Genomic DNA, 26628 nt, shown 5'->3' with positions numbered 1-26628 from the left:
TTTCTGAAATGCATAACTTATTACGGTTTAGAGTCTGTTATCAGAGGAAACTGTCTATGGACTCGTGCATTTTCTGTAAAGCTGCTTTGAAATGATGTGTATTGTGAAAAGCGTTGTATAATTAATTGTGAACTGGATTTACCACTGGCGGGGCTGTCGGTGGATCGGTTCTCTTCATCGGGACGAGGACCGTCTAAAGTGGCCGCTGGACTGCCTCGAGCTACACACAGATACACACACACATTCAGCTTGACTGTTAACACACCATCAGAAACAGTTAGGGGTGTAACGATCCCCTCATGCCAAGATTCATTACATATCATGAACTGAACTGAACTCACGATACGATATTATCGATACTCCAAGACATATGATAAAAGGTTAAATATAAATGAACTCTTGATTAAAATGCTAAATTTGATGTTACATCGTGTGTGTAAATGAATAGACTCGGTGCTGAAACCCAATGCAGGACAATAGAGACACCAGAATAACAATATCCATGATTCTGAAGCTGAAAATACTGAATTATTTTAGACGAATATGCTGAACTCTTTCACTGACTCGATATATTTAAAATAATGTAGGACACTTTTTACTGGTAACATCAGACGTTTGGCATTATCAGCAGCCACAAATATCCACCATTGCATTATTATACATTATATTCAACATTATATACAGCAGTTTGATGTAGTACAGACAGTAAAACTCTTAAAACTTGAATTTTCTGAAAGTAATTTTCATTTTGGGTGAACTATACACAATACAGATTGTCACTATCCAAGATACATATTGTAGAATTTTTGTATTGCGATGTATTGTGACACATCTGGCATGTGTACAAACACCGTTTTTTGTTCATTATCTGAGTTATTTTATTAACGTCTTCTCTTCTGACAAACATGATCATTCAAAGAGCAACACCAGGGGTGTCAAGCTCAGATCCTGCAAAAACCAACATGGAGGGAAATAAGATTCGATACCTCTCATATCGTTCTTCAGGACTATGATCTTTTTATGACCGTGACCTTTAATCCAGACGACCTGTTGAAAATACAGATGATAGAGAATCAGTTCATTGAGGGATTTATGTGAACATGCTCTATCTATCTATCTCTTGTTAGGCCACATTTATATAACACAAGCAGAATAAATATATGCACAAACGTGTCTTTTTATATAAAACATGTATAGATACATAAAGTGTACGAGTCATGCCGGTAAAGCTCATTTGAATTTGACAGACATGGATAGATAGTTTTATTTAATGCCATGTCAGCATCTAAGGCTATTCATGGCAAAAATTAAATTACAAAAACACAAATATCATATAAATACAAATGGCCCTCATTTATCATTCTTGCGTAGAAACGGGCGTATATGTTGGCGTAAGATTATGCTTACACTCCTCTCACCGCCTGATTTATGAAGCTGTGCGTACCTTTGAAATCCAGGTGTACGCAACACCTGCCCTTGATAAATGCTGCGGCAGAAAACGATCGTCATTAGAATAATACGCCCCTATATATTCAAGTATCCGCTTCCCCCACACCCTCATTTTACGCCATGGACACACGGAAGACGGCAAAGAGGAGACACTTCTCTGGAGATCGAGACCATCACCATCATGAAAAATTATTATTAAATCAAACAACAATATAGATATAGACCACATAAAACAAATAATTTAAAAATAACACACAAATACAGTCCTTAAATACAACAATGTTAAAATACATTCAAATCATTTAGTAACACATTTAGGCTAATAGTAATTCGTGCCGAACTTGAAAAGTAATGCTAACAATATTCAGGCCTACTATTAGGCTACGTGTTGTAGCCATTAACTAAGTGCATTTAGTTTCATATTTGTTAAAAAATAATAATGTTATTTTTTCCCCATCTATGTTGATTATGAAAAGTGAACATAGGCTAAGATAGGATGCGCAATATATCGGGAGACATGCTCAGACATGATTTTGGCCACTTAATTAAGTTTTGTTTTGTAGAAAGCCTTTCTTTAAAGTGAATTCCGTTTTGTATAAATTGTATCTTAATTTTAATATTTTTTTCATCAACCTGGATTGCCTGGATTTAATAAATAAGAAGCAAATAGCAGACAATATAATCATGAGTCATGACATGGAGGCGCGAGCGCGGTCCCTTGCATTGCACGTGAACTGGAGCGCATCTCATCACAAATTAACCGAAACTCAGTATATGCCTCACAGACATGAGAAATATATCTATAAAGAAAGCTTGAAATGTCTTTAAACAAAACAATTATAAACGAAAAGAAATAGGCTACTCTCTCTACATTTACATTTATTCATTTAGCCGACGCTTTTATCCAAAGCGACTTACAAATGAGAAAACAATAGAAGCAGTTAAACTAACAGTAGGACAACAATACGCAAGTGCTATAACCCCTCTCAGTTTAACTTTAGTGCGTTTTTTTTTTTTTATAGAATAGAAGAGAAGAGAAAGTGAAGAGAAAGTGTTAGTACTACTGAATCAAGTGCTGTCGAAAAGTGCTCTCTATAGGCGCGTTCACTACGGAGATGGTGATCATCAATTTCATCTTTGCAGACACAACACTAGTTTATTAATAGAAATAAAATACAAATTTATTTTTAAAAATGGCGTTTATCGCGTTTTGGAAAAGAGCTCCTCATATCTTTTAGTTTGTCAGTGCGTTTTGTGGTGTAAGGAATTGTTTTTCTGTGCATTTCCGCACTGACTCAAAACGTGTGTACATGTACACCACCTCCTGACCTGGCGTAGGATTTGAGCGTGCCGTACGCCAACGTCCATATTGATAAATATCAAAGTCACCGTGGTTTTGGGTGTACGCCAGGTGTACGCTGGAAATTTGGTGTACGCACTTTTGATAAATGAGGGCCAATAAAAGCAAGCAAACAAACACAAGTCATATTATAATTTTAGGTCAGTGTGTGTGTTCAGGGAACCTGAGGTATGGCCGCCAGCAGCTCGTCCAGCGTCTTGTATCCGTACGCCAGCGGCTGAAACTCTCGGCCAGTGTATTTGCCGAAGGCGCCGCAGAACTCCGACAGGAAGATCTGGTTATAATGATAGGTGTGCAGAAGCGCACGGACACTGCGGGCAAACTGGTACAGTCGAGTCAAACTCACACACTCCTCAGCGTCTCCATCCTCATCCTCAGAGAGCTGGAGAGGAAGAACATACACATCACACTACAAGCGACACCATACCATTCATGTCAATCGAGAGCGATTTCCGGCGACGCGACAAAGTCGACTTTATGCAAATGAAGAGCGACTTTCGGAAGCGACAACCAATAGGAGTGCAGTCAGTGGAGTCACGTGACCAGTCACGCTGCAGTGCTGAGTCCGACCGAGGCAAGAAGAATGAGAAGCTAATTTTAGCAGTCAGAAACTGTCCTGTAATTTATGATATGTCTCCGTGAACATACGGTGGTACTCGCTCTGCTGACTCCGGCATCTGCCCGTTTGCTGCAGTCAAATAGCCGCGATGGCAAAGAGCACTCGCCGTTTTTCGTTCATCTTTAATATTATGCATTTTATGTAATTATTGCATTTATATTTAGACTTTTCCATTCCAAAATGTTTGTTTGCAGCGGCAAGAAAACGGATTTGTCCGTGAATGTCACTCAGAAACATTAAAAGGAAACCAGTAGTGGGAACGCCCACTAGGACCTCGCCGCCAGCCACTGGAGACATGCAGTGATAAAGTCGCTCGTAGTGTGAACGCAGCTTTATGCTGCATCCCATTTCACATATTATCTGTCCTAAATAGCATTTGAAATTAGCATTAGTGTGTCCCAAATCGTGGTACGTTGAAACGACTATCCCAGATGGTTTACTATTTCCGAAATGCAGATCCGTGCACATTCTACCGGAAACCCAATCCATGAAAGACCTACGATTGCCAGATCAGCGTGCTGCTACTATTCTCTCCAACATCGATGGAAATGAAATGTGGAGGTTGTTAACGGTTACAAGATGATTGACAAAGCAGTTTAAACGGTGACAGAATTCACATAACTATGTTAAAGTCCCCCTGTAGTCAATCTTTTTATTCCTTAAAACTCATCTTTGATCACCGAAAATATATATTTAAATGTTTTTATCTTGAAAAAAATATTCTTCATCCCTTAAAATATCTTGAATGTAATTTGACACCCTTGCCTTATTTAGTATTCGCGGTTCTATGAATATGCAAATGAGCCCCGCCTCCACTCACTCACTCAGAGATCCACTCGTTGACGATCACATGTTGATCTGATTGGTTACAAGGTAGTTTGTGACATCAGAAACACCAGCGATTTCAAAGCGTGTTTTTGAGACTGTCTTTGGTTCACTGCAGTTTTAAGGAGAAAATACTCAGCAATGCTGTCGACTTATGAATTTACACATGGTTTGTCTTAAAGCATATTAAAAACACCACATAAACATAACATCAAAAGCTGGATTTTCACCACAGGCGACTTTAAGTAAATCGAGTGCACAATATATATTAATTACCTCTTTTTAGTAAAATCAAAACAAGGGAACAAATTAGTTCAACAGGGGCCATTATTTACTAAAACGAGGGGAACAAATTCGTGGGCACGATATAAAATATGTATAGACATTAAAAAAACAACTTAAAAATGACAACAAAATAAACTAACAAACTAAAATGGAATATAAAATTATTCTAATTCAAAATGTTAATTAAACCTCAAAGTTCAACGTCTCAAAGCTTGCCTACTCTTGCTGCACATCAAGTATAGTACACACGTTGGCTAGGCTAAAGCTCGTAGCTAAAGCTCGTGTGGCGCTCGTACCTGCAGCAGGTACGGCAGACTCTTGAGGAGCTCGGTGAGCGAGATGAAGCCGTACTCGCAGGGGTTCAGCGGTGTGGAGTAGGTAAACTCGTACTGCTGCCTCAGCTCTTCCACTCCGAGATGCTCACGATCCTCAGGAAGTGACATCATCAGCGCCAGCAGCTGAGATGTCAAGGCACGCAGGGACTTCCTGTTAATCAGCTGCACCTCCTTCCCTTCAGGAGCATCGACCACCTGGAGAGAAAGACGGAAAGAGATCATTTTAGTCTACAATCTTCCAATATTGCGTCTGGTTTCAGAGCAGATCGTCCGGTGACATCAAAGAACGAACTGATGTGATGTCATTTTGAAAATCTAAAATGGGAAAGAGCTTTGAGATTGACTGTACGACTAGATTTGACAAGAAATCTGAGGTACATTTTTACAGACTGCCAAAAGATACAGAACAAATGGATCGCTGTAATTCACAGAAACCACTGCTGAATACTTGAGGCCAGGAAACGGATACTTTTTATAAAATTTTATTTCGATTCCTCTTATTGATTCCTTTGTGAGCATTTCAATATGATTTGAAACCATTCAAGCGTGAGACTCGCTGTTTTCTGTGCAGGCGTGTGTAACAGTATAGTGGATCCGTGCAGCTCTTAAAGTGACAGCAGCCTAATATTCCTGCTGCCGTCTCTATAACACAAACCAAACAAGATAGAGAAAAAAATTCTAGACTAAGTAAGTTTAACTATATTTGTAAAGTATATTTTATTTATAGTGCAGTGTTACTATAAATAAAATAAAAGTGGAGTGTTACTTTACATTTGATTCAGTTTCTGTACCTGAAAACCTGAACACTTTTTCAATCGTATCTTCTTTCAGTTGTATCCATTTTTAATTGTTCTTTTTTAATAACTGAGTGTTTACTTGTCTTTAATAATGCTTTGAAATGTATATTAGTTAGCCTAATTGCTTTTCTATGGTATTTTTAAACCACAGGCAAATGTTCCTTGCGTGAGTGTTTTTTAGTCTGTTGATTTTTGTTCATGATATTCAACTACAATTAAATGTTTTGCAGTAAGACTAAATGTTTTTTTTTTACTTATTGGAATTTAAATTAGAAAATCGCTAAGAATCGGAATCAACCCAACCATACCCCTAAGCACAGAACTTCGAGAACGTGCCCGTCTACCTTCACGACATGGCAGAGTTTGTTGAGCAGGACGGGCAGCGTGCCGGAGTCGTAGTCCTGCAGGCGGAGGCTGTAGCCGAACGTCTTGCTGTATTCGCACAGCAGCTGATTAACAGGCAGTCCTGAGTCTCTCTGAGCTCGAAGCAGCTTCACCAGCTGAGCCGCTAATGCTTTCACACGCTCCACCTCCGTCAGCGCTAGCACACGCTCCTCGCCACACTCCAACACCTGAGAGAGAGAGAGAGAGAGAGAGAGAGAGAGAGAGAAAGAGTGAGAGAGAAAGTGAGTGTGAGAGAGAGCGTGAGTGTGAGAGTGTGATTGAGAGAGTGTGAGAGTGAGAGAGAGAGTGAGAGAGAGTGAGTGTGTGAGTGAGTGAGTGAGTGAGTGAGTGAGTGAGTGAGTGAGTGAGAGAGTGAGAGAGTGAGAGAGAGAGTGTGAGTGAGTGGTGAGTAAGAGAGAGAGAGAGTGTGAGAGAGAGTGAGAGTGTGAGTGAGTGAGTGAGTGAGAGAGAGTGTGAGAGAGTGAGAGAGAGAGAGAGAGAGAGGAGTGAGTGTGAGAGTGTGAGTGAGTGAGTGAGTGAGTGAGTGGTGAGTGAGTGAGAGAGAGTGTGAGAGAGTGAGAGAGAGTGTGTGTGTGAGTGGTGAGTGAGTGAGAGAGAAAGTGTGAGAGAGTGAGAGAGAGAGAGAGTGTGAGTGAGTGAGTAAGAGAGTGAGAGTGTGAGAGAGAGAGTGAGAGAGAGAGTGTGTGTGTGTGAGTGGTGAATGAGTGAGAGAGAGTGTGAGAGAGTGAGAGAGAGAGAGAGTGTGAGTGAGTGAGTGAGTGAGAGAGTGAGAGTGTGAGAGAGAGAGAGAGAGAGAGAGAGAGAGTGTGTGAGAGAGAGAGTGAGTGTGAGAGAGAGAGTGAGTGTGAGAGAGAGAGTGAGAGTGTGAGAGAGAGAGAGAGAGTGTTAGAGAGAGTGAGAGAGAGTGAGAGAGAGAGAGAGTGTGAGTGAGTGGTGAGTGAGTGAGAGAGAGAGAGAGAGTGTGTGTGAGTGAGTGGTGAGTGAGTGAGTGAGAGAGAGAGTGTGAGAGAGAGTGAGAGAGTGAGAGAGAGTGAGAGAGAGTGAGAGAGTGAGAGAGAGAGTGAGTGAGAGAGAGAGAGAGTGAGAGAGTCAAAGACTCCCGCCGACTGCTCTAACACTAGGGCTGCACAATTAATCGCAATGAAACCGCATGCATTTTTGGCAAAATCTGCGATTATTTTATGCGCAGTTTGTCAGTGCAGCGGCTGATCGGTAGTAAATGCGGCTCCCTCTGAACACCAGAGGGAGTCTCACACACACCAGAGGGCGTTCACACACACACACCATATCCATCTGAACACCAGAGGGAGTCTCACACACACACTCAAAACACATATCCATCTGAACAGAACACCAGAAGGTGTCACACACACACCCCCATCTGAACACCAGAGGGCGTCTCTCACACACACCCCGCAGAAGTACAATAACGCACATCATTCCAGGAAATCGCTGTAGCTGAATAAACAGAAGATTGAAACACTTTGATTAAACATGACTAATAAACACACGACTGCCTTATTCTGTGTCAGAAGCGCATCATCTCACAGAAGGAGGAGCTCAACTGTCCTTATGAAGTGAGTTGAGTAAAAGCATGTTATTAAATGTTGTCTTTTGTTGGACAAGAGGTTCATGAATGCTTCTGATGTTTGCTTTTTCAAACGCACGTTATAAGAAACTCAAACTCAGAGTGCTTTCAGATTGAGCAGCGTTTACTGAGCCGTACATCAATGACAAACTGCACATACAAAATAATCACAGCCGTAGCGATTTCATAATCGCGATAAGCCAAATCGGTTTCAATGCGATTGCATGTAAATTGCGATTAATCGTGCAGCCCTATATCGAGCACCTTCACATCTGCGGTTGTACCGACCAGAAGAATGTCAGGAATGGCCTCGAACAGCTCCATGAGTTTAGTGAAGCCGTAGTAGGAGAGTTTGCACTGGCGGCCGAAGTGGTGGTGATACGTGGGGATGAACTTGCTGAAGGGCATCCGGAAGTGAGGCTGATGTCTCAGAAGGTCCACAACCTCCTTCCCAAACTGCCGTGTGCGTTCCACTTCTTCTGGTGTCCGTTCTGAGGGAACAGACCACAGCACAGCTGTTACACGAACACTGATTTCAGATTATGAGATTTAGGTGACATTGTGATTTAAGTTTCCCTCATGTAAACAATATGTGTATCAAATTGATGCGATTGAGCTCGTAATTAGTATATTTTTTTTTACCAAGCGACAACCTTCTGGTCTCTCTCTTGAATCCAACACGGAAGTCACTTAAACTGCAGTTCATCGACTGGCCACTAGAGACCGGCTGCAGAAGCGAGTCAATCCCATAAACCCCCATATTAAAATGCCAAGTTTACAGCAGAAAAATACACAAAAAAGTGGTTTTGGTCTAAATAGCTAATTTTGCCCTTCATGACGACTGTGAGGGGGTGAATTTTTTAATAACTCATCCGTTTAAATTATATTATAGCTTAAAGTTCATGGGCGTGGCCACTTGAGTGACAGGTTGATTGCTAATCTGCTAATGTGGATCGCCTCTTTGCCCATTTTCGTTTATCCGGGAGTGACGCGCTGTCCACTTTGGGCTTCAAAAACGCTTTTTCAAAAACACTACGGGTGACGTCACGGACACGACGCCCATTTTTTTTTACAGTCTATGATTTTAACACAGTCGCAATGTTTGTAATTGACATTATCGGCTTTGAACATAAAATGGTCCCGAACATAACTCCAGCGCACTCGCTTCATTTTTTCTTGTGTCTGCTTTCTGTGTTTTGTGGTTGAGCAGAAATAAACCATGCTTATTAGAAATAGATATGTTTCATCAATTAAATTATTACCGACAATTAATCGATCGTCGATTAATCGTTAGCATCCCTACTTGATGATTTGCCTCAGGCTGTGATTGGATAACTGGAGTAAGCAGTGAACCAATGGCGTCGCAGCATCTCAAATGTTGGTTTGATGTTCCTGAAAGTGTGTGATCACAATGATTGGTTTAATTCCCTCCAGAAGCGTCTCACACACACGAGTGTGTTCCCGAACACCAGCATCCGAACGCTAGAGAACATGACAGTGTTTATTGTGTTTCGTCTGACGCTCGACACACACTCGTTTATGATGGAGGGAAAAAGAGCCGAGTGCAGATACTTAGTTTTATTACTGATAATTTGCGCCAATTTCCCAGGATGTGATGATTTTGTTCTCTTGAACACATGGGATGGAAATGGTGCTTTATTCGCAAATGTTTTATGCGATATTCCAATTTTGTGCTTAAAGGACTGGTATAATGCTCTTTTCACAAGATGTAAAATAAGTCTCTGATGTCCCAAGAGTGTGTATGTGAAGTCTTAGCTCTAAATACCCCACTGATATTTTTATATAGCATGTTAAAGTTGTCCCTTTTTGAGGATGAGCAAAAACGTCATGATATCAGAGATTCATGCATTTGCAGCAGTTTCACCTCTTTTGGGAACAGCGATGAGTGTGTCACAGTCCTGCTGAGTGACTGTGATGGTCGTGTCCGGAATCTCAGCCAACAGGTCCATCAGATCACACATCCCATAATCCATCACCTGCCAGTTCCTGGAGAAACACCTGACACACACACACACACACACACAGATCAGAAGGAAGAGGTGGTGTAAGGCTTAAAGGGATAGTTCACCCAAAAATGAAAGTTAGTCCATGATTTACTCACCCTCAAGTCATACTAGGTGTACATGACTTTCTTCTTTCAGCCAAACACAATCAGAGTTATATTAAAAAATATCCTGGCTCTTCCAAGCTTTATAAGGGTTAATAGACGCCTTCTGAAGCGAAGCGTTTATACAGTTTTAAATATGGATATTTTTCTTACACAAAGTAAAATAACTAGCTTCTGGCCAAACAGATTCCACTTAAGTCTAAAGCGCAACTTATGCGAGTAATGCTGATATTTACAGTATATGCCTGACGTCAAACTGACGTCACAAGGTGCATAATTTACACTTTAGGCCCAAGTAGAGACTGCGTTTGGCCGTAAGCTAGAATTTCACTTTGCGTAAGAAAAATATCCATATTTAACATATTACAAACTCATCGCTTCGTTTCAGAAGGCCTTTATTAACCCGCCAGAGCAGTGTGGAGCACTTTATGTTGGTAAGATGCACTTTTATGATGGATGGATGCACTTTTATGGACTGCAAAACAGAAATGGCCATTCACTGCCATTATAAAGCTTGGAAGAGCCAGGACATTTTTCAATATAGATTGTATTCGTCAGAAAGAAGAAAGTCATATACACCTAGGATGATTTGAAGGGGAGTAAATCAGGGGCTAATTTAAATTTTTTGGTGAACTATCCCTTTAAGAAGCAGAGAGAGAGACGGGCGTCCTGAGATTCTCACCAGTGATACGCCTGAGCGAAGTCCCCGATCACCACCTGTTTGCTGGCCTGAAACTTCAGCAGCTTCAGCAGGTCTTGAGTGAAGCGCTTGATCTGCGCGCGATGAGTCAACGTCAACAAACGCTTGGAGCCTAAACCCAGGATCTACGCACACAAAATTCAAGTCAGCGTGAAATCAATATGCACAATTCTTTTTCAAATGGAGTTTATTGCACATGATTTATCCATGCAAATTATTTTTAAATTCATGTTCCTCATAATCTTGAATGAGAATAAGTCCCTCTTGCGGCATCTCTTCTCTGAGGACAAGGGCGGGGCAACCTGTCACTCAAATGGACAGTGCGACACGCGTCATAATCTGAAAACCACGCCCACCGGAGGGGAAAACAATGCAACAGTCTCCATTGACTTTGTATTGCGTGAAGCTGCCTCCTTGTCATTCCTGACTTATAACAAAAAAAATGCCTGAAAGCTTCTTTGTGATGGGGTGTACAGCAAACAAGCTAAAAAAATTAAAAGTTTTTATAATCCGTCGACCCCCAAAAACTGAGCGTTTAAGGAGACATAAGTGGATACAGGCAATAAGGCATAAGAAGCATCAGCTGGAAAAATGGGTAAATTGTGGGATCCTGACACTCAGTATGCACACTCACGGCACAATAGGGAAGAAAACACTAGCGCAACTTCAGTTTCTGACTTTAAACCTGCTAGGGAAGCATTTGGGAATGCCAAATTGTGAATTTAATTTAACGTTAATGTGAGCTTGTGTTCACGGACCTGCAGCACGTGAGGAACAGCCTCTAGCAGCTCCAGCAGTTTGGAGTATCCGTAGTCCGACACACGGCACTGCTTGGCGAAATGGTGGTGATACGCTGGAATGAACTTGGTGACGGGCATCAAACAGGACGGCTGGTTCTTCATGAGATCCACCATCTCTCGGCTGAACTGGATCAGCTGTGGATTCCCAACCGGACTCTTACTGCGGTGCAACCACGGATCTGAGCACACACACGGGGAAACACACATGGGCTTTTACACTTCATTAGCTCCATATGAGCATGTGACTAATGCTACCACAAGAGATGAGGATTGACCGGTAGGTGGATTGTCACTGTGAAATTGTGTGATTCCTAGTCACCATGAAATCAAAATTGATGGAATATTGCAGTGTTTATTATTAATTATTTATTGGTGCACATCATTATTGTTTAAGTAATATTTAATCACAGTAACTTCCTCTTGCAGCATCTCTTTTCTCTGATGACGAGGGCAGGGCAACCTGTCACTCACATGAGCTCTACCAATAGCAAACCACAACCATCCAATCAATACCCCAGAGACACAATCAAGCCCCGCCCACATTTGTTCTTGTTCCACTAGCGTTGCACTCAAAATAGACTAGCGCAAATAGACTTCTGTTTCATGCCGATTTTAAATGGAAATTTTCTGTCATGAACGTGTTCCCCCACACACACACCCACGCCTTTTTCGCATTGGCTTTGGGCTTGGTTAATCGGGGACATTTAATTTTATATTTAACAATATTATTACAATATTATTCTCCTGTTATCTCTGTAAATATGCTTTGAAAATCTGTATTGTAAAAGCGCTATATAAAAGGTGACTTTCACACACACACACCTGCATTGGGCGGTGGGGGTTTGTTGTGAATCCACTTGATGATTTTGAAGCCGTTCTGTGCCGTTACTATCGTGACTCCAGGGATGCAGGTGATGAGATGCTCCAGCGGGACGCTTCCCTCCAGCCCCCCCTCCTCCGCAACGCTCAAAGCACCGAACTCTGCAGCGTAGCATTCTGGGAAACTGTGTGCAGACAGGAAACAGTCACACATGCAACAGACACACACCAGACCAAAGGAATAACAGCAGGAGTGTGTGTGTGTTTGTGTGTTACCTGAGCAGAGGTACCGTCCCCTCGTGACTCTGCAGTAAACTGTGGACGTGAGCAGCCAGAACTTTCAGAGACACCAAAACAAACGGGATCATGTACGAATCCGGATCAAAGTCCGACTCGCTGAAACCAGAGGAGAAACAGTCAAGTTCATCACTGCTAAACCTGAATGAAGACGTGACATGCGCAGGGTCCGTACAGGGACGGTCAAATTAAATTCCAGGACTACTTTTCTGTTTTCAAGGAATACAATCACAGATCTCACTAATCAAACAATATCTTTATTACCTTCACATTCAAAAAAAGGAAAATGGATTAAAAAAGAAAAAGAAAAAAAAAGACTGTGGAAACTTTAAGTATGATTAACTTTAACTGATTTTTTTTCTCAATATATGGTTGACCTGAAGAATGAAATCTGTATCATATACTCTGATATTTATGAGCATTATCACACTCATAGTCATGTGAAATGGCTCTATATCTGTATCAGACGGGCTGCAGCTTCATTTTGCATGAAAAGATTGTTTTATCAATAAAATTGAATACGAAAATCACTTAACTTATTGAAAGACGCTATATTTGTGAAATTAAAGTACCTTTTCATAAATATGGTTGTTGTCAAGGGTTTTTCAGGACTTAAATTTCAAAGTCAAACTCAAGTACATTTAGCACCTTGTATGAACCCTGATAATTAGGTTGGTATTAGCAAGCAAGCACATTTTATTTATATAACACGTCTCCAAACAAATCAGTGCAGTTCGAAGTGCTTTACAGGCAAAAAAGAAACGATAGATAAAAAAAAAATTACCCATTAAAATACAGGAATAATAATAACATTTATAAGGATTAGCCGACGCATAAAATAACTAAAAATGAAGAAAAACAAGAAATATAAAAAACGCATAAGATATTACAGGAATGTTTTAGATTTCGCATAAATTATTTTTTTTAATTTAGACTTAAAACTATCAATATTTTGACCCCTGCACACGTGTGTCCGCCCGGATTCACCTGAAGTCCTGCTGAGCGCAGTGGCGTTTGCACACGGGCTCGTGGTACTCCAGCTCCTCGAACAGAACCAGGCTGGCCGTGTTGGAGCTGTCGTGAGAGTGTGCGGATCCGAGCGGACTCTGCCGGGCCTGAGTGCTGGACAGCAAACACACGAGCCGCCCGCCGCCCTGCTCGCGCACACACACCAGCTCCGGCAAGCGGTACAAGTCACTCACCACCAGCTTATGACCAAACCTGCAGGACAGACACATGTCAAGATACCAGTCACATACACACGGATACATACGGGAAATGCAACAAAAAAAAATTTAAATGTCATTATCATTTTTAAAAAAAACATGTATTCATTGCTTCAATGATCTCATTGTTTCTGCATTAAATTACATTGTTTAAATTAATATATTTTTAGCTAGCTGTTATATTGTATGCAAATTTCTGAAATATATACATTTTTAGCTAACTGTTATTTTGTATATGTACACTACTGAAATGTATACATTTTTAGCTAAGTGTTATTTTGTATATGTACACTACTGAAATACATACATTTTTAGCTAACTGTTATTTTGTATATGTACACTACTGAAATATATACATTTTTAGCTAACTGTTATTTTGTATATGTACACTACTGAAATGTATACATTTTTAGCTAAGTGTTATTTTGTATATGTACACTACTGAAATATATACATTTTTAGCTAACTGTTATTTTGTATATGTACACTACTGAAATGTATACATTTTTAGCTAAGTGTTATTTTGTATATGTACACTACTGAAATATATACATTTTTAGCTAACTGTTATTTTGTATATGTACACTACTGAAATATATACATTTTTAGCTAACTGTTATTTTGTATATATACATTTCTGAAATACACAAAATAACACTGAGCTAAAAATGTATATATGTACATTTCTGAAATGAACTAAAGCCAGGGACACACTTAACGATTAGCTGAAACATTGTAAGACCTAACTGAACACACTTACAGACCGTTTCCATCGACTGCAGCAGATTTTAAACACAGACTGTGAACACCGACCTGAACGCGACTCATGATCATCGTAAATATCAAATTACATTCATAATCCAGTGTGTCCCCGGCTTTCGACAGTTTCCTCTGATAACAGATCTCTCTGAATTGTAATGTGGACTCATGCATTTTCTGTAAAGCCGCTTTAAAACGATGTGTATTGTGAAAAGCGCTATATAAATAAATGTGAATTAAACTGAATTGTGTGTGACTCACTTCCTCTCGTAGGTCTCGGTGAACTTGTAGAGCGGCAGGCAGTTTGCTGGAGCGTCCTGGAGGATACTGATGATCTCAGAGCTGAGAAACAAACACCATCACTGATATACGGTACATCACGATATGAACATGCATGAAATTATTATTGTGTGCACTTAAAAAAAAAAAAAAGTTAATTTTATTTTAGAACGCATTTTTAAAATACTTTTCAATTTACCAGATAAAATTTCCAACACTGCTTCAAAGAGACTGAATGAAAATGCACAATCGCTCTGACAGCAGTGATAATATAACAGAATTGCATCGGTTACCCCTGTAAACAAAGCAGACACTCACTGTTTCTGAACATTTAATGTGTCACACCATTCAGATTTGTGTATTCGCTTCATCACAGCACCAAATATTTGTTTATATTTACAGGGATTAAAGTGAAAAAAATTCTTCTGACTGAAATTTCTTTTCAGGCCAAGTCATATTCCTTTAACTTTATTTAAATAGTCGAGACCAATAGAGTTTTAAGGGGAGATGTTTTAAACCGCTTTAATATTGCCAGGTTGCATATTTTAAAAGCTATTTTAATCTATGAAAAAAAATTACTTAGCTTGACAAATAATCAACCATCTACATAACTTTTCAGTGCATGTTTTTATTTATCTTATAAGACCAAACAATGCTAAATCATATTAATATTTAGTTTAATGGCAAATCATTTTGGCTGAGGGCAAAGTGAAGTTTCATAACTATATATTTAGGCTATTTAACTTGAACTTTTTAGCCTATTAGAGAGCTGACTAATGTTTGACTGAATTGTTTGCTGTATAGCTTCTTATATTAGGCTACTTAAACTTTTATACTGGATATTATTGATCATTAAAACTGACATTTAACAAAGAGAGACAGGGTTGTGTAATGTTATATATTCTAAAATATATAAAATATTCTTTATATATTTTACAATGCATTCTCTTGTATGTGTACATGCATAATAAAATAAAACGATACAACCCATGATCAATAATGTTTCATATTTTAAAAATGAAAACAAAAAGAAGCAGGGTTGTGTTTTATATTTCGTGTTGTTATAAATATATGGAGTGAAGATAATCAATGTGCGTTGTCTGAACCACATTTGTGTGGCCATTAATATGTTTATGATAATATGTTAATTTATAAATGAATAGAGGTGTTTTGCATACATTTCGTTTTATTGTTGATGAAAAGAGGCAGAGTTGTATTTTATACCATATTTCGTTTTATTGTTGCCTAAAATAGGCTAAAGCCTACATAAAGAGATAACCGGAGTAGCCAGAGCGAGCTGAGTGACGCGATCAAGAACGCCGCGGTTCCGTTTGCAGAATAACCGGACTCGCGTCCTCGGGAGTTCCTTCTCCTGAGTCGAACTTGGCAAGTCCGAACTATCAAGGACGCAAGTCCGAAGTTTGCGTACTTGGTATTGAGAAACGGCCAATATTGACCCGCGTTCTGTTTTCTATCGCCGTGCACGTTTGCGTTGACGTAATATGCATGCAAACGCACCAAGGTTCGATAGAATTAAGTTGAATGTGAAACCAGACCAACGCTGCGGGGGGCGTAGGGAACAAACGCGCTCGGATTCGGACCGCAGCAAACCAGCTGTAGCCTGACATGCACTTCTCCAAATCTAAGTGAACACGGAGCAGTTTTTCCGTGAGCGGGAATTGAAAACCCGGAGTGGACCATAAGCGATTACAGAATGTTAGAGTGGAGAGAGGAACGTGCTTTCGCTCCAATCCAGGCTTTATCACATTCCCCTCAGCAAGGTGAATACACCTCGTCTTTCCTTAATTTAAGACCTATTCAAACTAAAATTAAGACATTTATCACACTATTTGATAAATGAAAGCCTATTTACGGCCTTAACATTATGAAAAGTGAATTTAAGACATTAAGGACAGACGGGAACCCATAGACTCGATGCAATTAACGGAAATCCGTCGTAGCGACGGAGAACTTTAATCCCTGTATTTAAACATTTTTACATATTCTGGACTAAAACAAGCCCTAGATATTGACTGAAAATGTTTTGACTTTATCGTTCTTTTGCATTTTAATCTGTTGGAAACATTTGTTTACTTTATATTCTTTTTGTTTTAGGAAAACATGTATTAAAATGGACCTATTTTGCACTTTTACAAAGTCTTAATGTTGTTTTAGGACTCTACTAGAACACGTTTTCCTGATTAAATGAGGATTATTTTTTCCATTGTTGCGGCTCCTCTATTCCCAGTCTGTCAGTAACACTCTGTTTAGTTCCTGTCTCTATGAAGCCCCTCCTTCTGAAAAGCACACTGTGCTCTGATTGGTCGGCTGAATCAGGGTGTTGTGATTGGTCGAGGGCTTCGAGTGTGTTTGGGAAATGTCCCGCTCTTACCATAACCACCAGTTTAACACACTACTAACTAAACCCGGCCCCACCCCTTTATTCTGCGCATTAATTATTTAAATGAGGAATATTGTGATGTGTGTAAGAAACTCAAGACTACAATGGAGGCGTTTCAGGAGTTCAGAAACACTGACACTGATATAGAGAATAACTAGAGCTTTATTAAGCTCAAACAGCAACATTACACACTAAAGACAGATGAACATGTACAAAAGCACAGTAGGACTCCTTTAAACCTGTTAGGACGATAACGCTTTAAATTCAATGCAGTGATAATACCATGATAAAAGCTTCAGAAATGATTGATGTGAAAGTTTGATACGGTCACATGTGTACCTGAGGCAGGCGAGAGATTTGTTGCTGGCTCCAGTGACGAGAGACACATGAATCCTCTTGCTGCCGATTTTATAGCGATGCAGAAGACTGACAGCACCGATGGCCTGCTGGAGGGAACTCATGTGAACCCGCGCCTTCAGCTGATAGTCAGTGTGAGGACTCAGATCAACGCTCTTCACCTACACACACACACAGGTTTGCTATACTTGTGAGTACATTCCATAGCTGTATTGGTTTTTATACTGTACAAACTGTATTTTCTATTCACACACACTAACCCGACCCCTAAACCTACCAATCACACACACACACAAAACCCTAAACCCGCCCATCTCACACACACACACACACACACTAACCCTAACCATCACACACACTAAACCTACCCATAACACACACACACACACTAATCCTACCCATCACAGACACACTAACCCTACCCCTAAAAGTACACATCACACACACACACACACACACACACACACACACACACACACACACACACACACACACACACACACACACTAAAGCTACCCATCACACACACACACACACTAAACCTACCCATCACACACACACTAACCCTACCTGAGACACACACACTAAACCTACCCATCACACACACACTAACCCTACCCCTTAACATACCCATCACACACACACACTAAATCTACCCATCACACACACACTAAACCTACCCTTCACACACACACACACACACAAACCCTAAACCTACCCATCACACACAATCTAACCCTACCCTTGAACCTACCCATCACAGAAAACTTAGATTTTTAACGTTTTGAATAAAACACTGTTTATGTTTTTAAAGCCATTTGACCTACGAGGACTCGTTCACGTTCACGTTGTAATAAACATGTCATTATACAAACCTCTGTCCTCATACAAACCTCTGTCCTCATATCACAACAAACCAACACACACAATAATGAAGCACGCTTTCAACACGCTCTGGTTTTAAAAGTCTGCGAGATGCGACTCACTCTTCCGTGTTTAGCAAAAGCGTCTCTCAGGATTTGCTGGAGGTCCTTGCGTGACATTCTGTAGTCGAGGTTCGTGACCTGAACGTCAGCTCCGTCAGAGAAGGGCTCTGATTGGCCGTCGGGTGACGGTGCGCTCAGTGGAGACGAGCGGTTTGACAGGCAGGGGGACACACTCCTGAAAAGACCAGAGACCAACACACACACGTGACGAGAACGCAAGAGTGTTTTATGTAGCCTTTGATACTCAAGCAATTCGCTTACCGTGACGACCACGAACTCTGAGAGAGCATCATGGGACTGAAGCTCCGCTGTAAACTTAGTTTGCTGAATGCTGAAGGAGTGCTGACCTGAAACGGCTGCCCGGGAGAGTCTCGCCTTTAAACACACACACACAAATCATATCAATACAAACTCATAAGACTTTTGTCCATCTTCGAAACACAAATAAACATTTTTAATGAAAGTCTGTTCACCCAAAACTGCTTCAAATGCTTCAAAACGTTAATCTATCATTTTATTCACATATTTACATTGATCAATAAACAATGTTTACAGGATTCAAATATGGTAATCAGAAGCTCAAGCATGAGAACCAATGACGTTTCGTCAATAAATTTCAGTTGAGCTTCTGTTTATATTCACTTTTTATACGTGAAAAAACCCTAAATTAAAAATGTTCATCATATAAAGCGATCGAGTCTCTTCAGAAGACTTGGATTAGGAGTGTGAGTGCGAGTGTGAGCGAGAGTGCGAGTAGGGATGCAGCGATTACCGGATTTCACAATTAACCGCGCTTTAAAACGTCACGGTTAATTAATCGTAAAGACTATGCTACACCGAGTTTTCTGCACGGAACGGAACTTTTGCACCAAACGAAAACAAGGTTACACCAGCGTGCACCAGCTTAATGCCGTGCTCGTCAATCACTATGGCAGAGGGACTAGCAGCGACGCTCTATTCCCACCGAAAAAACGCCTTAAGGGCCTGTTCACAGATCGCGTCTTTTGCGCGCTGAAGTTCGTTATTTCAAATGTAAGCGTGCGGCATGCGCGCTCATAAGGGAAGCGGCGCGCTCGTTTTTTCCAAGCGCGTGCGCGCCGCATCGAGATAAAAACATCTCTACTTTTCATAATGCCGCAAGCGCACCTTAGGTCAAGTGACAAGAACCAACACAGCAACGACAGACGCCTCCGGAGCGCAACCGCCCTAGCGCTTTGGAAAAAGGAGAACGTGGCGTGCAACTTTCAGCTTTCAGTGCAACGTTAAAAACAACAACCAAAAACAGCGGAATGTTTTGGTTACCCAAGTCTGTGGAAAACAGAATGTGACGTGCTCTCAAGAGTTTCAGTCAGTGAACATTTAACTTAATATCCTATTGCTTTCTCCTGTAAATGTTAGGTTTTGTAGTTTTAATATGCCCGGTGTAAAACACTAACATAAGATCAGGGCCGTGTAGACTTCTAGGACTACCAATTAACTGCATTTCAGTTATTAATAACACTACATGAGAGATGTTCTCAGTTTCTTTCTATAATTTTTACTTAAACTTCAAACAAACAAACCAAAATAATGAGATTATAATAGATGATTTTCTAAAGGCACATGTAAAATTTGGATTAATAATTTAAAAAAAGAGTATTAAAATAAGTACAATAATATTGGAGTGGATAACATGTGGACTATATTTGTTTTCTTTTAAAAGAAATACATAGTTAATATTTAGCTTACATTTAATTCAATAGAGCCAAATACTTTGTTTATTCTTATTTTCATTGGGATTTATTATCCCTTTATTTGTTTTTAAGTCAAATACCAACAAGATATTGTTTTCATGTTATCAAGTTTTCTACCTCAGGTTGAAAATAAATTTAGAACAAACTAAACACTTAATCATTTTGTGATCTATTTCAATCAAAGAGCCCTGCAGCCATTGACTTAATTTGTTATTTTAAAAGAAAAATGCTGGATGTTTACAAAGCACTTCTCTTTAATTCCAAAGGAAGAGATTGATTATCGTTTGTCATTTTATAATTTTGTACTGTGTTGTGGCAAATAACACATGAAAATCTAGTGTTGAGTGTTCATGTGATATTATACATATAGTGTTGTGAAATTAATTGATGCATAATAATCGTGATAATCGTTAAATCGTGATTATTTCTCAGACAATAATCGTACTTACAAAATCTGTAATCGTTGCATCCCTAAGTGCGAGTGTGAGCGAGAGTGCGAGTGCGAGTGTGAGCGAGAGCGTGAGCGAGAGCGTGAGCGAGAGCGTGAGCGAGAGCGTGAGCGAGAGCGTGAGCGAGAGCGTGAGCGAGAGTGCGAGGGTGAGCGTGAGCGTGAGCGTGAGCGAGAGCGTGAGTGAGCGTGAGAGACCACGAGTGTGAGCCCGAGTGTGAGTGCGAGTGTGTGCGCACATGCGTGAGTGTGTGTGCATGTGTGAGTGTGTGTGCGCGTGCGTGCAAGTGTGTGGTACCTCCGGCTGCGCTGCTGCTCCGCAGGATTTACGGCTGCCGGCAGGAGGGTGTGACCCTGAGGCGAGGCGCTCACAGGTCGGGCCGCTCCGCACACAACCTGCAGCAAAAACACACACAGCACTAACTTCACAACACACAGCCGATAGCAAATGAGGCGGAAGACAGGAATTTGACGGGGAGGACAGACGAAGACAGAGGAAGATGGAGTCTCACGTAAAGCATCCCGGCGTCACAGAGCAGCGGCAAGCAGGTCAAGCGCAGCACAGGCACAATGAGAATGGCGAGAGAAGAGGAAGCGTGCGATTGGAGGATGATGGGAGGAGGCGGGAACACAGCGACCTGGGGGCGGGGCTTCATCACAGGGCTGCACGAGGAGGCGTGGCCTGCTTTCCTCGGGGCCGTGGATGTGAGTGTGTGAGCGTGTGTGTGCGAGAGTGAACGAGTGCGTGTGTGTGTGAGAGAGAGAGTATTTGTTTGAGTGCGTGTGTGTGTGTGAGAGAGAGAGTATTTGTGTGAGTGAGAGTGTGTGAGAGAGAGAGTATTTGTGTAAGAAACAGTGTGTGGGAGTGTGTGCGCAAGAGAGTGCGGGTGTGTGCGCCCGATAGAGTGTGTGTCTGAGTGTGTGCGCGAGAGAGTGTGGGTGTGTGTGCGCGTGTGTGCACCCGAGAGAGTGTGTATCTGTGGGTGTGGGCGCGAGAGAGTGTTTGTATTTGTGAGTATTTGAGTGAGAGTGTGTGTGTGTGGACGAGTGAGGGAGTGTGAATGTGAGAGAGAGCACGTGTGTGTGTGATGATGATGGGCAGGAGCAAGCAGGTCAAGCGGATGCACAGGCACAATGAGAATGAGAGGAAGCGTGCGATTGGAGGATGAGGAGGCGGAGGCGGGGCAGAGGCGGGAACACAGCTGACCTGGGGGCGGTGCTTCGTCACAGGGCTGCACGAGGAGGCGTGGCCTGCTTTCCTGGGGCTATAGGGGCGCTCGGGGGCGTGGCTTCTCGACCGAGACGCCCGGCGACGGGGCGAGCGTTGCTTCTCGACGGGGAGGAAGAGTCGGCGCTCCTCTTCCTCCTCCGGGCCGTCGGGAGAGAACGACACCATGATGCGCTGGCCCAGGACATCTTCGTTCTCCATGCGCTTGCGAGCGCGTTCGGCCGCACTGGCACTAGCGAACCGGAGCACGGCGCAACCGCCGGACACTCCCAACACCTTCCCTCCACAGTTATTGGAGAGGCGCTGGAGCCGGTTCGCCACAGCTTTGGTGTCGCGGTGTGTGGGAAGGTGGTGCACAAACAGAAGGTTGAAACTGGGCTGAGGAGCAGAGACACAAACAGCACTCTGGGAGATCTGAGATGAGGATGGAGCTGCCGCTGGGAGCTTTAAATAAGGGGGGCTCAATATGAATCTCAGAGCATGGAGTCACACAGGTTTATGATTACAACAGCTGCATCTGTCTTCAACAGAAACACCAGTTGTTTTCTGGCAAATCAGAGCTCAAAATGCAGAACCAAATGCAGAAGGAGTGTTGGGGAAAGTTACTTTTAAAAGTAATGCACAACAATATTGCATTTAAAAAAAAGTAACTAATTGCATTACTTAGTTACTTTTTATGAAAAGTAATGCGTTACATTACTTTCTCACCTAGACGGGGCTTGCTTGTTTGTATTTAATAAGCAAAAAAATATATTTTTGTTTTTAATTACAAGCAAAAAAAGTTATATTTTTGGCCCCAAAAGTGAAGTGAATACACCTCAGGTTGAAGGAAATGCATATTTACTCCTGTACAGTAGAGGGCGCCACTCAAACAAACCTTTCAGCTGCTGTTATTCTGTTTTAAAGAACAATAGGATACAGGAGAAGGAAGGTCAACGCTCTTATTTCTAATTTATGAGTAATTTTTGCTTAGTATGGTTGAATTAGATCATTGAAAGTCAGCAGAAAAGACATTGGTTAATAAAGTGAGATTAAATGCATAACTATTAAATGACACAAATATACTTTAATTATAAAAGTTTTGCATAAAATTCTGAGATTGCATTTTACCGTTTTTATTCATTTTGAGGAATACTGAATGTTTTCGTGGCAGTGAGATGAGTAAATGCATTTAGTCTATAACTAAAATAACCATCATGTTTACACTTCCTCACTTTATTCCTCTCAACATGGGGACAGGAGAGCTGTCAGTCAATAAATGTGCAACAGTAACTAGCGCTACTTATTTGAAAAAGTAACTTTGATATTTTGTTGTAAATTGAAAAAGTAATGCGTTACTTTACTAGTTACTTGAAAAAGTAATCTGATTAGGCAACTAAAGTTATTTGTAATGAGTTACCCCCAACACTGGTCAGGAATATAGAGTGAGTGAGGCTGACCTGTGATTTGACGACCATCCCGGGCGGGAGGTCCGAGACGAACTCCTCGAAAGCGACGCGCAGGTGTGCGTGTTGCAGAAGAGCGGACGAGGCCTGGCTCTTGTGCACCAGGATCACCTGGAAACCGTGCCGATGCCTCAGGTCACTCAGCTCACTGGCGAAGTTCACATCCGCTGTGGGAAGGACAGACAGAAATTCAGTCTCGCTTTTGTATGTGAAGTGTGATGTGATTGTGATGTGCAATGCACAATTAAGTGCTAAAAGATCTCGATTCAAAAGCCCCACGCGACCTTATTGCTAAATGACAATGGCAATTAAACGCGTACGATCACAGCGAACATTCAGATCCGAGTTCTGAGCCAGAGAGAGGAGTTTTCATGTATGTGTATATTATTTGTTACAATAATTCAGATTACTTTCATAGAATTACCGGGAGAAAAGTTTATAGTTCAGAGTCTAAAGCAAATCACCTTTCAAAAAGTAACTTGACACTTGAAATAAATATTTGTATTAATAACATCATTGCACCAGTAGGTGTTGATGATTGACTGTTAAATTTATTTGTCATTGAATCATTAATACAAGACTCGTTAAAAATATTATAATTCACTGTTGTAAACTTTTTCATCTCTGAAGCAGAGACCAGGAGACGATGGGTTATCTTTCAAGCAGAAGTTACTCTTTATTGAGAACTCGCTGTAGTCATCCAAGTCTAAGTCAATAGCTCAGCACAGAGTTTATACCTTTCAAGGGGGAGGGATTACATAGAGGTGGAGCATGTAAATGACATATAAATGAAGTACAGGAGTCAGCCCATTACCGGACTTTCCCCAGCCCTGATATCATCAGCATAACAGTGTCACTCAAATGCATAGATGCTAATCCAATCAGCCTGACAGTATCGCCCATGCCTTCTTAACTTGGGACAAAGACACTTGTTCAGGAGGTGCATAAAGACAAAAGGTTAATGTCAGACACCTGGGTTGCTTGACTTAATCTTTTAATCTCATCTATACCTCAAAATGTAAAACAATGTACAGAACTTTCTCAGTTTATATACTATTGTATTGGAACTTAAATTTAACATTTTATAAATTTGTGGTCCAACAGTTCCCCCTTTGAGAGTTCTAATAACTCACAAAATACAAATTTAGACACTTTAAAAGTTAATTATTGTAACCTGTGATCGTGACAGGCACATAGCACAGGCTCTGTGTTGATTGTCTGTAATTGCAGGCGGACACAGTAACACATGCAGCTAGGGTCCGTGAAGTTCTTACGGGTAATAGTCTTTTCTGGTAGGAACTGTAATTTCCTCGTGATGGCCGCGAGTCATTTGTTGAATGACTGTGGACGCATAGACAGTACACCAGAAGGTTGAAACAACAGCAGAATTGCCATTTCCTTGATCCACAGCCAGGGTTTACCAAACAGGTTTCCGAACCATGAAAAAGTATAAAGAATGTCTTGTTGGATTTTGTTCAAGTCCTCCGTTGGATCCATTAACCATGCAGCACTCAGGGCCGATGATGGTGCAGGCTCCCCCTTGCGTTGCAAGAATGTAATCCAAGGCCACTCTGTTCTGTAAGATCATTATCTTGTGCGAAGCGAGAGTGTCCGTGATGTTACCCAGGGCCAAAGACGCATCACTGGCCAATTTCTGTACAGAATTCGATAAACTTGATCAAGGGCCTGTATGACACCATAAGACGGGATTAATTCTCCAAGAGTTCTTAAGGCATAAAAAAAAATATAAAATTTTGGTTCCGGTTGGTTTTCAGTTGAGGTCATAGGTCGGTAGGGACTTTTTTTTTCTTTTCTTTTTTTCTCCAGCGGCAGCAAGGGATAGAAAGGAAATTATTGTTATTGTTTTTTTATTTTAATTTACAGTAGCAATGGATAAGCTACTCTATTTTTTCATAATATAGCCTACATGTACTCTACCAACTTGTGTGTCCCAGCATGTTACACACACGCGCTGATTTTAAATGTGTGCGCGGGGGCAAACGGGGTTGCCTTATTGTAAAGTGTTACAGATTAGTTATACATCGATTCAGACGTCTCGTGAGTTCAGTGTTTGAAAGATCAGTTTTAACCATTCATTAAAACGAATCTGTTTAATGAGTCATTAGTTTGCGAATTAGACGTGTCATTATCGGACGTGTGCGCGTTGTGTGATTATCCCTGCGGTTAGGACATCCCACAAGATTTGTGTCACAGAAAACATTTCATCACTGGATAGTTTTTTCGTTTATTTAAAGTGTGTTTTATATGTCAGCTTAATGTGTGGTAGGCTTGGGCCGTATCCAAATTTTGATACCGTCAAACCTCCTCCCTATTTTACCGGGGTATACGGTATTACCGTGACTAATTAAAAATTATGACATAAGGCTCAGACAGCGTCACCAAACTGTTGGCTTGTGTCTACACCGTTCAGAAACTGAATACCAGATCGGGCATAAAAAACACAACAAAAAAAATCAAGGCCAACCCGTGCACGTTGTGTCTGATCCCTGTTGACGGCATTAAATGTAATATGAGCCGGAGCCCTATTTAGACTCGACTATTTTTAATACGTGGGCCGTTATAATATGGTGGCGCCAAATAATTGTTTAACCCAGATGCTGAGGGGGTGGTAGATATAAATACTATTTATAAATGAGCAAAAATGGGACAATTAATAATATTTAATTATTTTAATTATGACAATTGTATTCATTTTATTAATTCATTTAAATTAAATTAACAAGCAACAAGTGCATTTGTAAATCCGGTGACACGCGTCCATTGATTTCTATTAATACAACTTTTCTGTCAGTGCTGCAAAGATTAAGCTGACGATCGCCATCACCTAGTGAACGCGCATATATAGAGAGAAATGCAAATCAAGGATTACATAATCAGAAGGTATAGGCTAGCCTTATTCTTTTCCTTTTGAATTGTTTCGTTTAAAGAAATTGACGATTGATATCTCCGCAGTGAACGTGCCTATAGAGAGAAATGCACATCATGGATAAATCAGAGAGTATGCTGCCTATATTTCTTTTCCTTTTGAATTGTTTAGTTTAAAGACATTGATGAATCGCCATCTCCATAGTGAACGATAGAGAGAAATGCACATCCTGGATTACATAATCAGAGAGTAGGCTAGCCTATTTCTTTTCGTTTTGAATAGTTTCGTTTAATTTGATGATCGCCATTTCCGTATGAACGCACATAGAGAGAAATGCACATCATGGATTAAATAAATCAGCGAGTGGCCTATTTCTTTTCGTTTTGAATTGTTTCGTTTAACGAAATTTCAAGCTTTATTTAGATATCTGTCATGTCTGTGAGACATACACTGAGTTTCGGTTAATTTATAA

The 26628-nt window shown here is 40.9% G+C and overlaps 1 protein-coding gene across 3 annotated transcripts in view; it reads right to left on the bottom strand.

Moving 5' to 3' along the window:
- The window catches only part of marf1 (meiosis regulator and mRNA stability factor 1), a 45120-nt gene that overhangs the window by 2336 nt on the left and 16156 nt on the right, over positions 1-26628 (bottom strand). Inside the window, exons 7-25 of one of the 3 annotated variants that reach the window (XM_077245580.1) lie at positions 23264-23436; positions 21804-22268; positions 20895-20992; positions 18677-18790; positions 18416-18590; positions 17412-17590; positions 14654-14734; positions 13395-13628; positions 12387-12506; positions 12114-12295; positions 11250-11470; positions 10474-10616; positions 9549-9682; positions 7952-8154; positions 6015-6242; positions 4835-5068; positions 2973-3191; positions 987-1047; positions 143-220 (exon numbers count right to left, since the gene is read on the bottom strand). In XM_077245580.1, the coding sequence (XP_077101695.1) occupies positions 143-220; positions 987-1047; positions 2973-3191; positions 4835-5068; positions 6015-6242; positions 7952-8154; positions 9549-9682; positions 10474-10616; positions 11250-11470; positions 12114-12295; positions 12387-12506; positions 13395-13628; positions 14654-14734; positions 17412-17590; positions 18416-18590; positions 18677-18790; positions 20895-20992; positions 21804-22268; positions 23264-23436 (3342 nt within the window). The remainder of the gene's footprint in view (positions 1-142; positions 221-986; positions 1048-2972; positions 3192-4834; positions 5069-6014; positions 6243-7951; positions 8155-9548; positions 9683-10473; positions 10617-11249; positions 11471-12113; positions 12296-12386; positions 12507-13394; positions 13629-14653; positions 14735-17411; positions 17591-18415; positions 18591-18676; positions 18791-20894; positions 20993-21803; positions 22269-23263; positions 23437-26628) is intronic. The other 2 variants (XM_077245581.1, XM_077245582.1) reach the window with 2 other exon arrangements.

The sequence above is a fragment of the Siphateles boraxobius genome, unplaced genomic scaffold (genome assembly GCF_051911475.1).
Source record: "Siphateles boraxobius isolate OS27281-9 unplaced genomic scaffold, OSU_SipBor_1 27, whole genome shotgun sequence".
Taxonomy (NCBI): Eukaryota; Metazoa; Chordata; class Actinopteri; order Cypriniformes; family Leuciscidae; genus Siphateles; species Siphateles boraxobius.
The sequence above is the reverse complement of the archived record's forward strand: the minus strand, read 5'-3'. Positions and strand labels throughout refer to the sequence as shown.